This window comes from Pygocentrus nattereri, chromosome 8 (genome assembly GCF_015220715.1).
Source record: "Pygocentrus nattereri isolate fPygNat1 chromosome 8, fPygNat1.pri, whole genome shotgun sequence".
Taxonomy (NCBI): domain Eukaryota; kingdom Metazoa; phylum Chordata; class Actinopteri; order Characiformes; family Serrasalmidae; genus Pygocentrus; species Pygocentrus nattereri.
This window is the reverse complement of record NC_051218.1, coordinates 11,585,516-11,597,657: the sequence shown is the minus strand read 5'-3', so window position 1 is coordinate 11,597,657 and position 12,142 is coordinate 11,585,516. Positions and strand designations below refer to the sequence as shown.

The following is a 12,142-nucleotide window of genomic DNA, read 5'->3' as shown; positions in this document are numbered from 1 at the left end:
CCAAATGAAGAATCTGAAAATTCAACCACCTTCTAGATGATGCATATTTGCTGGTAAAATGACCCAAAATTTTAAATTTTTCATGCATTGTTCTTCCTCTGTGAGTTTACTGGAGGGATGTAAGACAGTAGGCTGATATGCTAACAAGGCCCAATCCCATTTTTACCCCTACCTCTTGTTTTCCAGTGTCACCTTGCTCCTTGGAACTGATTGACAAGGGGTAGTAGCTGATATATTGCGCTATGATTTGGGACAAACTTCAAATAAAAGAGCCTGAAGAGTTAACATAGTGCCATAAAATGATTAGCAGTGAGCAGGAGAGGCAGAATGGTAGAACATTCCACAAAACCGTGTCAGCTAATGTAGCTTCTAATCATCTGTTAAGCAAGCTGCATATTAGATAAAACCTGCATCCTGATTTCTTAAATGTACTGAATATCAAATAAATTAAGTGGATTTCTTTAAAAATGATCTAATAAAGCAATAAGCCATGAAAGGCTATGGATTACTGTGATTTTATCACGTGAAGTAACACCCAGACTGGTAGACTGGTATAGAAGTGGCTTATCACTTTCATAAAATAGTGGCTAACATGAAATATGATTAATCTCCCCCCTTCTCAGAAAATAATTTGTTATTTTTAGTAGTAATCAACATCAAAAAGTATTCCGCCAAGAAATATAGTTCCTTTAGTGTATGGTATTGTTGCTAAGCAACCATGGACCACTGAATGAGGAGAATGTTGGGTCACCCACCGCTGTATATTGTGGGTACTTCTTTGATTTTGTGTCACATAACCATAAACATATGATAACATAGCACTGTTTAAAGCAAAACCTTTTGCATTATAAGTACTTTTTGGTCACCAAGTTACCACCGCAAGTCTTATTTAGCGCCTGTCCAGCGGCGGCCCTCTTCTCATGCTGGGCCTGAATCTCAAATGGCTCCCTGCTCCCTAAGTAGTGCACTACGTAGGAATCAAAATATTGGATACCACACCCTAATGGTACAAAATACAGCTAATAAATAGTCATTCGGGCCATATCCATACTCAATACATCATGCACTGTTTGACTGTAGAGGCTAGAATTTCTAAACTTTCATAGCTAGCACACTATTAGGGAGTACAGAGCCATTTGGGATTCAGCCTGGGTTGGATGCTATATTAATCATACAGTAAGTACTTTAATTCCAGCCTGTTTAAACAAGATATGAGACTTCATCAATATACTCAGTGGTCCATAACAGCATAAGAGTCAAAGATTATTCCATTAACAGCACAAGGGTTTTTTTGTGTCGTGGGGTAGTAATACACAATACAGTTGTTTTGAAGCGGTCATAGGTGCAGGTATATTCTGGACTTTACAGGCTTCGAATGCGGCTCAGCCAATCAGATTTTAGGACCAGAACAATCCATTTCATAAGTTTCATTTATTTTGACATCAAGCTATGAAAAACATACTTCTATTAGGCTGTTATGGTACCATTTTTTTTCTGTACAGGTGCACAGGTGGGCACTGTACAAATCTCTCACTTGTCAAGAACACTAGTACAGAAGAGAGGTGACCAAGGTTTATTAAAAGTTAATGCAGAAAAAAGCTAACCCAACCTTTGTAGCCTAAGCTAGGAGGCTTACACAAGAAGTTCTCTAGCATTGCCAGCATCACGACCTAGCTTTCAGCATGCTGCCTGACTCCAAGCACAGTATAGTATATGTAGGGTTAGGTTGGGTTATACAATATGCAGGGTTAGGGACTGTGTTGTATGAAATTGTTTATCGATGTGACCTGTAAACTTTGAAATGTTGATTTATGACATACAGATTATGAAATACTACTACTACTACTACTACTACCGTGCACTTTGAGTGTTCTTGTTCTATATATAAGCAATGTCTTTACTAAAGAACCCTTTAAGAACCGTTTTAACAGTGTAGAAGTAGTTAGTAGTTGTAGTAGTTGTCATATTAGCTGCTGTAAAACACAATTCAGTTGGTTACAGGCTTTGTTTCCTCTGTAAACAGTTTTTTTATTATAAAACAAACATTGAGAGACACATTGAGATTTTATTAACATTTATTGATGTTTCTAAAATTCTAACCACAAATTCAGTCGTGAAATTTCCTCACTTCTAAATATTCCACAGGCAACTGTCAGTAGTATTATAACAAAGTTGAAGAGATTGGGAATATTTAGGAGATGGGGAGATGGCTCCATATTCGGGCCTTTGGCTGCAGGCCATATTTTGTCGAGTGTATCAGATGTATGAATTAATATTCCAGGATAAGGACTGAATATCCTACAGACTATTGATCACCCAATACAAATGAACTGAGTCTACAGGATGAGCACAACAGCTAAATCTTCACGCCGCATCAGCAACAGGGAACCTGTAAGGAGGAGCTGTCAGCCGGGACATTTCCAAGACGTTTCCCGTGAACTACAAAGCCAGCTGAATTCGTGAGAGTGTCATGCTGGAGATGCTGTTCACACAAAACGGAACGAGGAATGAATGATCCAAGCTGGCCTGGGTACGTTCGGTATTTAATATTAATCCATTTGCTGCGCACCTGTACCTACAAAGAGTGGCTATGCTAGTTCACTGGGGGGCTTTACTACTTCTAATTACATTGCTGGAGCACATTATTAACGTTAGTTCAGATTAACTCTGCCTTTCATTTTTCACACACTATCGCGCCTCATGGTTTCACAAATCAGATGCACTCCCGCAGGAAATGAAACTGCTGAGAGAAGCGCCGCCGTTATTCCACCTGAAGTAAAACAATTATCTAGGAACCAAAAAAGGAGCGCAGCATTTCACAGGGGCAGAGATAAAGCGCGCCACGTCGCTTTTCAGCTAATTTGCGTAAAGTTAAACTCGGCTGGACTGTGTCGCGTCGCTGACTCCGCCCACTTCGTGCGCATTGAAAATGAATGAGCTCCGGCCGCTTTGTCGCGTCCCGTCGCCGCCGGTCTGAATGCAGGAGGACTGCATTTGCTGCAATCAAATTCATAAAAAAATCAGTTTTATATGTTGTCTTTGTACTGTTTTTCAATGAAATATAGGGTTTAAAGTTTTTTTTAAAGGGTTTTGTTTTAACTTACACTTTGCGCAGCGTCCCAACTTTTTTGGTAGTTCTCTTGAGTATTTGAAAACACTGACACAGGTATTTGCCATATATTGTTGTTTACAGTAAGTTAATGTCAGTGTTGAGGTCATATAGCAATTTTATATCCCTCAATTTCTCAAGCTGTAGATGGAAGTTAAGAGGCAGTTAAAAATGGCTTACAAATTGTTTTTAAGGTTCTTTCAAATCTGAGTTTAATAAAATAATGTCTTACTAAACAGGAGAAAAGAGGTAGAAGCTGAAGCTGAAGGAGACTGACAGTAAGTAAAAGTAGTAGTAGTTGAAGTAGAAGTAGAAGTAATGATAGTAGTAGTAGTAAAAATCCTCCAAAATGCCAAAACGTGTAAGGAGACAACTCCATGTACTGTTGTTTTTTTTGTTTTTTTTGAGTAAGCTCAAATTAAATTGTTAAAGTGGACTGCAGTCTCTAAACATCAGCAGTGGATGAAGTACAAAAATCGTGTACTTGAGTTAAAGTGGAGATACCCAAGGTAAGATATCACCCCGGCAAAAGTAGACGTCCTCCCTTTAGACCTCCACTTGAGTAAAAGAACAAAAGTATTTGCCTTCAAATGTACTTAAGTATCAAAGGTAAAAGTACTTAGAGTAGTTATGACTGTAATGTCCTATTACCATTTTTGTAACAAGACTCTTGCTTTATCAAGTCATTTTACATGTAAATACTCCAGTGTCACTCTTGTAACACCAATCTTTTAATAGAATGTCATTAGTTAGTCTGAAACTGACGTCTATTGAAATGATCATAAGCACAAAACACTGAAGGCAAACAGTTTCCATCAGGTAGAACCGAGTGGCTCTGAAATCACTTTTTACACACAAGCAAAGTTTCAGTTTAGGATTTATTTGCAACTTAGTTACAAGTTTAAGTTTAATAAAAATTTAAAAACTCAGGATCACAAATGAGTTTCCTTTACTAAACTGCATCTGTAGGTCTCATAAACTAGCCAAAACAAATTTACTATAAAATGAAAGTGTTTGTATAAATTCAGAAAAAAAGACGCGTCAGTCATGACTGCATGTGCGTACATGTTTCTATATTGTGGTCTATTTGCACAATTTTACACATGTTACGTCTTTAAATACACATAAACCAAAATGAATGACAGATTTTGCAAAATGTAGTGGAGTAAAAAGTAAGATATTTGACTTTGAAATGTAGTGGAGTGAAAGTAAAAAGTCGCCCAAAATGAAAAAACTTCATTAAAGTACAGATACATGAAAAAAACCACTTAAGTACAGCAACAAATTACATTTCCTTTGTTACTGTCCAGCACTGCTAAACATACACCAATAAGGTAAGTGTGTCTGACAAAGTCTGTACTGTAAGACTTTTGCTGCTCACTTTTTTAACAGGCTAATAGTGATACTCTGTAGGTGACCCTGCCAGTCTGTTGTGAAAGCAGGAGAGGGTAAAGCTTAGCAACCTCGCAGCTGGCCTTAAGTCAAATTTGGGGCATCATATGAGGAGGGATGCACTTATTTATCGCCCACAATTTTTCTGTTATGTTTAACTGAAATCAACCATTTGCCAGCTTGTTAAAATTTACACGTAACTCACTACAACCACAATCGAAATTGCATCTGTGAAAGTGAAACTAGCTGAAGTACTGAACTAATCGGGATCTTGCAGACCTTAACAACAGTTAGTAAAGGATACTCACTTCATTCAGCCAAATAACAGCACATGTAGACTGATTAAACTCTGTTCATTTCTCCTGACCCTGTGGTGCTCAGAAGGGGCCTGAATGAAACTTTGTTCCAGAATACATTATTTTAAAATAAATTACGTTAAGTTTGCCATCTGCTGGAAGTCATTTGTGTTAGCTGTATCAGGGAAGTTGATAATTGTGTGGGGCTGGCTAATTAAAAGAAATTAAAGGTTCATGTCTGATTTTTTTTGACGCACCCCCCAACGTCCTTCAATGTACCACTTGGGGTACGCATACAGTTTGGGAACCACTACCTTATGCCCTAGGAAGACACGTCCTTCACGGAGTTCTCTTTAAATACAGTTTGCACTCAGATTCTTTGCGAGGGCCCATAGCACAAGTTGCAAAGTGTTCCTCTGCACATTGCATGCAATGTGCTATTTTCACCAAAGAGGTCTCCAGATCCCCATGACTTACACAGTGCAGCTTTAAACTAATCGCTTGTGAGAGAAGCAGAGGATTCCTACACATTTATTTGCCCACTATTCATTGTAATAATTCTGATAGTTCAATAAAATTCAGTTTATTACTTAAAACATCTAGTATTGACATTTTCATATGTTGATCAAGTCTCAAAAACAAACAAAAGATCAGAAATATTGATGTATCAGCATTAATCTGCACACATTTTGGTTGAAAGTTAACTACTGTCCTGACGGCATAAGGGCGAGCAATTTCTCATTCAAAAATGCTTCTCCATAAGATTTAGGGCAAAGAAAAAGTGTTTAAATTCAAGTGTTTTGTTAAATTATATGCAAGTTAAAATAATGATGCCTTTGAACTCTTGCCTTGACATAGGTTTTTGAATACCTTGGATGGCAAAGAAAACAAAAGGATCCTTGATCTAATCAGGCCTTACCCATCACTTGAAGCCCAGATAACCAAACTAAAGCGGAATCAACTAAAATCCTATTTTGGATGTACAATAAAAAGTATCAAGTCAATGAAAAAAAAAGACATTTGTGCTTGGAAACATTGAAGGTAAAAGAGGAAAAGGACAATCAGCAAAAGAGATGTATAAAGAATCTGAGGAATCATAAACAAGCTACTCAGAATCTTGAAAACCCATACAGAAGAGAGCATTCAAGAGAAATAGAACCCATATGGTCACCAGGAGTCAGAATCAACTCAACAGCACATTTCGAACACCACTAGGTTTTTGTAAAAGAGAATGCATCACAGCTCTTGGTTTAGTGGGGCTTTATTTCACACTCTTCCCAAATGTACAAAAACGAGATATGGTACAAAAAAAAAAAAAAAAAAAAAAAGGGGAAAAAGCCTAAATTCACCAAACCCCCTCCCCCCTTTTCCATGAGAAAGAAAATGTGACTGTAATTGGTCTCAAAACCAAAGTGCATCTCATTGCAGTACAGTGGGGGAAAAACAAAATAATCTCAATTTGACCACACTGTACCTCTTCCACATATCCTAAATCACATATCTGGCCTCCACAACCTCCACAGTGTCCCCAGAGCAGCTGGCCCAAGAGAGAGCCGACATTGTGTCAGAGCATTCTGTTGTTCACTAAAGTTGGAATATAATTTAGCTCCTCTACATGATTCCCTCCTTAGAATTATTGGTGCTTGTCTTATAACTCTGACTTCTTGCCCTTTGACTTCTTCTTCTTGTCTTCTTCCTTTACCACCAGTTCATTTGTTGCCTCTTTCTTCAGGTAGGAAATAAAGTCACTGACTTCACGGCCTCCCTGAAACCAAACAAAGGGATCGTTATTAGGTTAAAATCCATCAGGTGAGCAGTGCTCTGCTCACAGCACATGCAGGCAAACAGACAGTAAGCATGATGTACAACTGCAGTAACTATTAATGTTCTTGTTTACCAAGAGCAGTAAAACAAAAGGTAGCTAATAACAAACCTCATATCTCTTTGGACTCTGCTTCTGCCCAGCTGGAGAGAAATAGATGGTGGGGAACCTGAAACAAAAACAACAGCAAGCCAGGTCAGAAACATGTTCAAATCAAGAAAGAGTCAAGCTGTGATAAAGCTATAATGCTGTACTTATACATACCCTCTAACATCATATGGAGAAGGCACATCATTAGCTGTGGCATCCATCTTGGCAATGACAACGTTTGGATCATCGGCAAGCTGCAAGAGGGAGGAAACAGGTTAAAGCTACAAAACACAAACAATTCTAGTCTAAATACTTCTATAAATGCCTTAAAAAGAAAGCATAATGGCCTGGTCCCCTTGATTACTGAGGCAAAATTACAAACAGCACAAGCAGACCATGGAGACAGAACACTCACCTTCTCACCCAGTTCTTTGTACTTAGGCTCCAGGCTTTTGCAGTGTCCACACCAGGGGGCATAGAACTCAATGAGCACATCCTTGTTCTCATCATTCACAATGGAATCAAAGTTCTCAGCTACAACAACCTATACAACAAACAACATTAGAATACAACAGTTTTTCTGTACTCATGAAAAAGTAATAAACAAACATTTCTTTGCCAACTTACTTTGACTGGACCATCATTGCTCTCAGGAATGGGCTCGGACTTCAGGTAACGCTTCAGTTTTCCATCGAAGTAATCCTGCAGGAACCTTTCCAGGGCCTTCCCATCACGACTACATAAAACATTCAAAAGTTCTTCAACAGTGTACCATCTTATTAGTTTTCAGGGTCACATCTGTTTGGCAAAGCAGTTGCTACAAAATAAGGTCTTTCCATTCATTGATGGTGTAGTAAGGAAGTACTCATTTAGTATATTATGCCTAGACAGAACCTCAAATCATCGTCCTTTGTTTGGAGCCAATATTATAGCACTTACGAGAACTCCTCCTGCATGACGTATTTGTCTCCCTTGGCAGTTCGGATGCCAACGACAGGAAGCTCTCCACTGCTGGCATCCAAGCCCAGTTCGGACACATCATGACTGAAGGAATTCCTATTGGCCACAGCAAAGCTCAGAGTCTTTCCCTGGTCCAGGAAACTCTTGGCCACCTTCATGACCCTAACAAAAAAAGGAATACAAAGCAAAAGACAGTCAGATTCCACATTCCTGATTAAGAACCAAATCAATTTCTCATTTACAATGATCTTACTGACAGGAACAGATCTATGAATACATGTTTGCGAACACATTCCCTGGGTTACGATCACATTCTAAAGGAAACACCATTAGGACGCAAGTCATTGAAGTTCACTAACAAACTGAACAGAGAGCCCTACCTGTTCCTCCAGTAGTTGGAGCCCTTGGGGTTCTTTTCATAGTCCACATCATAATAGGCCACCAGCAGATCTTTGCCTTTCAGCTGGTCTTTGTTATCATCAGTCATGTGAGGGCAAATTCCAAAACTGCCACACAAAAGAAGAAATTTTTTTTTACTGGATACAGCTGCAACTAATAGTGAATGAGGCAACAATTACAAACTCATCACCTAAACAAATAAACGATATACAATTAAGGAGACTTACATGTTATCCTGAATGAACCTCTTGATCTTGGCATTGGTGAATTTCTCTTCACCAAACTTAACGCTGCTCTCTTCAAATTTGTTATTAAGGCGAGGAGGCCGGAACAAAACAACACCCCTGAAATAACAAAAGTTACTTGAGCAACACTTAATAGTAGACACATGGCTACACATATTTTAAGGTGTACTTATTTGAAAGTGTGCTGTCCTTGTAAAAAGCATTAGAGCAAGAATACAAAAGTATTGTACTTAAGCACTATTAGCCTCTAACCATTTGATAATGTGAGCAAAAGCAAAAGTGAAAGTAAAGAACAGGCGGAAAGGCAAACGCAACTTACTCTCCCTCAACGTTATGTTTCTTCAGAAGGTCTTCCAAGTTAGTGTGAGCAAAACGGTACGACTCTCTCAGGGCACTTGCTGACTTCAGGAACTCGCTTTGGGCAGCGCTTCCACCATCAGCAAAGAATCCTGAAGACATGATTGTGTTTTATCGCAGTGTTACTCAGACTGTATTTTTCTGCTGAAATGCCAAAGTAAAACAATGCCAATATTAGGTTTAATGGAGGGGAAAAGCTTTTCTGAATATGCTCACCCACAACACTGGCATCACGATCTCCAATGAATTTCCCAAAGTCTTCTACGGTTTTGAGCTCCACAGAAGCTGGGCCCGCTTGCTTTTTTAGGTGACTGACAATGCCATCTAAAGATGTAAGCAGACAGTGTGCAAGAGCTCAATATCGTGAGACCCACGGTTATATGTTCAGTTCTGACTGAAATGCAGTGGTTAAACAAGACTATTTTCTCTGCTTATTTCCTCATTCATTCATAAATAAAACAGGGGGTGTGGCTACTGATGGAGCAAGTTAAATTTTTTCATGATTTTTTGCAGGAAGCAAATGAAGGAGATTATTGCATATCTGAACAAAGCAAAAAGTGAAACAGGCAAACAAAGGCACACCTGCAGTTCTTGGACCATCATAACCCCCAGAGTCCTCTCCATCTCTGAAGATCTTCAGGGTTGGGTAGCCACTCACACCATACTTGCTGCACACATTGGAATTGGCAGTGCAGTCCACCTAAATCATATTAGTAACAACATTACCACAATGATTTGGCTTACACTCACTGGTCAAAAGAAAACTGGAGAGCCATCCTGCAGTACATTAAAATATTGGGAATAGTGGAAACAGCAGCCTGGTGGTGCTACATCCAGCATGAAGTTGAAGAGATTTACCTTAGCAAGTGGGACAATGCCCTTCAGGCGAGTAGCAGCTGCCTCATACTCCGGGGCAAGTTTTTTACAGTGGCCACACCTGAAAGGAAAAGTGATGTGGAGTTTGTACAGTTACACGTTTGTGACTCACATTGGACATTTCATCATTACAGCTCAAGTGGTCTTCAGTTAGTTCAACTCATTGGTAAGTCATGCTGGTCAAGTTGGTTCATCCTGCTGCTGCACTACGTGCTCACACAACATCCAATCAGAGACGGCCAACGAAACTTCCCTGACCAATCATGACATTACAACAGAGAGCGGCCACACCTCCAAACATCCTTCAGTAACGTTTCCGCCCTAAACCTCAAGTGAAAGGCTGCGATTTTAAACTTGTGACATGAGCAAGTTAGCTGGGTAAACGGTCATACCAAACTAAAGCACAAACGTGTCGAACGTGCAATGCTTTCTGAAAGTCTGGTGGTGAAATTGAGAGATAAGTCGCATATCAATTTAATAAACTCATCAAGGGACCGAGTCGCACGGCAGCTAGCAAGCAAAGTTCTGAGAGAGCATCAAACTGAACAGCACTGGAAAACCAGACGAGGTCCAGATTTAACTAACGCGAACTAACCACGCTGTAGCTATAACCACGACATGAACTCACAGCTTAACCTTTTGGGGGAAACCAGCTGTGGATAAACCGAGTCTGCCAGCTACGAACAGGAAGTAACCGATATAACTCAACCTGGCTATCTAGGTTAGCTAGTTAGCTAGCCAGCTAACGTTATCCAAGTTAACGTTAGTTAAAGCTTGTTTCCTTGTAATGGGGCATTGAACGTCACTACGCTATTAATCAGTTAGCTAAGCATATCCGAGCTACTCTTTTTACGGAGCCAACAGCAGGTCTGTATTAGTGCATAAGTCCAGCACAGGATAACGCGAAACGGCTAGCTAATGCTAACGCTATTCCTGCGCCGAGCGCATTCTCAGAAAGACAGGCAAAGCAGTTAATAGCTCTAGCTACGCGAGCTATTCAGGACTGAAACTGAAACTAAGCTTAGTCTGTAGGCCCAGCTTTAAAAACAACATGGCCTTTGCTAGTTAGCTAATAAAGTAACAATTCTCTAAACGGGCTTAAAAGAAGCTGAAGTCCGATTCCCATTCTCCTGCTTCTTGTTCGAATTTTCCCGTCCCACCTTAAATGGTGCAGCACTTAACTTACATTCTAGCACCAGAATGTAACCGCATATTAGGTGGGACGGGAAGATGCACAGAAGCAGCCGACTTCATCTTGGTGTCAGTTAAACGTTAACTAGCTTATTGTTAGTTAGCTAGGTTATCTTGGCTAACGTCAAGCGCAGGATGTCTATAACGCTAGATTGGTGTTTCTTCACGAAAGTATAAGTAACCGTTAACTTCCTGCATAAATCCAAAAAGCCTTAAACTTACCAGGGTGCAAAAAATTCAACGAGGATTAAATCGTGGTCTCCAATTCTGCTCTCAAAATCGTCATCCGTGAACTCGAGCACATCACTAGCCCGAGCAACTCCGGCGAGAAATGCGAAAAACAATAAAGTCAACATAATGGAGAGCGTGCAAGTGTGTTTGCAGCCAAAGCAGGTACTTATTGCAACAAAAGTGAAACCCTTATTGCTGGATACCTATCCGGACTGTTTGAGTTTAGGGCCCGGGGAAGCTGGTACCGCGCACACAAGGGAAAGAAAGCGCAAGCGGCGCGGATGTCCGAACCCGGAGCTCTTCAAGGGAACCAAAGTGTGGCAGCAAACCATTGGCCTTCCAGCAGCGTCATACCGGCCCGATCAGCCAATCAGAGCGCTGCACCTCCACATCTCTTCCAAGAGCTTTCCTCCCTCTGTCAATTATAAAAAAGGGATCGATTGGAAAGCTTGCCAAATGTTCCTAATATTATTTTTTATTTAATTTTTAAATCGGATATTTCATCCATGTTATTTTTCACAGTTTTTAAAGAGGACTGCCCCTAATATCACCCAGATTATATTGGAGCATTCCCATTATCCAGGCCTAAACTAGAAGAACCGTCTTTTTTCAGCTTATTAAAGTCTGCCGTGCAAGACAACAGAGCAGAGTGCCCTATATCCGCATATACTTAAAAGAAAATTCGATTAAACTCTGAGCAGTAAGAGATTTAGTCACTATCAATGTAAGTACCTGTCTCAGTATTACCAGCCGAGAGGGGCAAGTCCAACCAGGAGAGGTTGCTTCACAAAGTGGAGACAGTTCTGTCAAAACCTATTCAGAGCTTTTATCTGCTTGAGCAATTTGTGAGTTCAGACTATGCCTTCAACATGTGGTGGTAGTGTGAGAGAAGACTGATTGATGGAGGGGTAGAACTCTAAGAACTTGGGCTGGAGTTCTGGGCAGCTTCAGCCTGAAGCTAGAAGAACAGACCCCCCCATAGATGTAGTAGGACTGAGGAGCAGGGTGGGGATTGCGAACACTTTATCACAAGAACGGAAGGAGAGGATGTGAATTAGTGCCTTAGATTTGGAAGAAGGAGGGGTTTCAGGCATGTTCCTCCCCCAAATGTCAGTTATTTAGTTCCTCCCCCAAATGTCAGTTATTTAGTCAGTTAAGTCAGTTACCCCACTCA

The 12,142-nt window shown here is 40.2% G+C and overlaps 1 protein-coding gene across 1 annotated transcript; it reads right to left on the bottom strand.

Annotated features, from left to right (window-relative positions):
* Positions 1–6,040: 6,040 nt before the first annotated feature.
* pdia3 (protein disulfide isomerase family A, member 3) lies at positions 6,041–11,264 on the bottom strand. Its single transcript, XM_017690190.2, has 13 exons — positions 10,960–11,264; positions 9,529–9,607; positions 9,253–9,370; positions 8,887–8,994; positions 8,633–8,762; positions 8,296–8,412; positions 8,050–8,175; positions 7,649–7,831; positions 7,337–7,445; positions 7,125–7,253; positions 6,884–6,963; positions 6,731–6,788; positions 6,041–6,562 (listed from the first exon to the last, which is right to left on the bottom strand). The coding sequence occupies exons 1-13, from the start codon at positions 11,091–11,093 to the stop codon at positions 6,446–6,448; spliced, it is 1,488 nt and encodes a 495-aa protein (XP_017545679.1). The 5' UTR covers positions 11,094–11,264; the 3' UTR covers positions 6,041–6,445.
* Between the last annotated feature and the right edge of the window lie 878 nt (positions 11,265–12,142).

Coding starts and splice junctions, on each gene's coding strand:
- pdia3 (XM_017690190.2), bottom strand. CDS start 11,093: ATGTTGACTTTATTGTTTTTCGCATTTCTCGCCGGAGTTGCTCGGGCT. Junction 9,608..10,959: donor GTTGAATTTTTTGCACCCTG/GTAAGTTTAAGG, acceptor TTTTCCTTTCAG/GTGTGGCCACTGTAAAAAAC. Junction 6,789..6,883: donor TCTCCATATGATGTTAGAGG/GTATGTATAAGT, acceptor TTTTTGTTTCAG/GTTCCCCACCATCTATTTCT.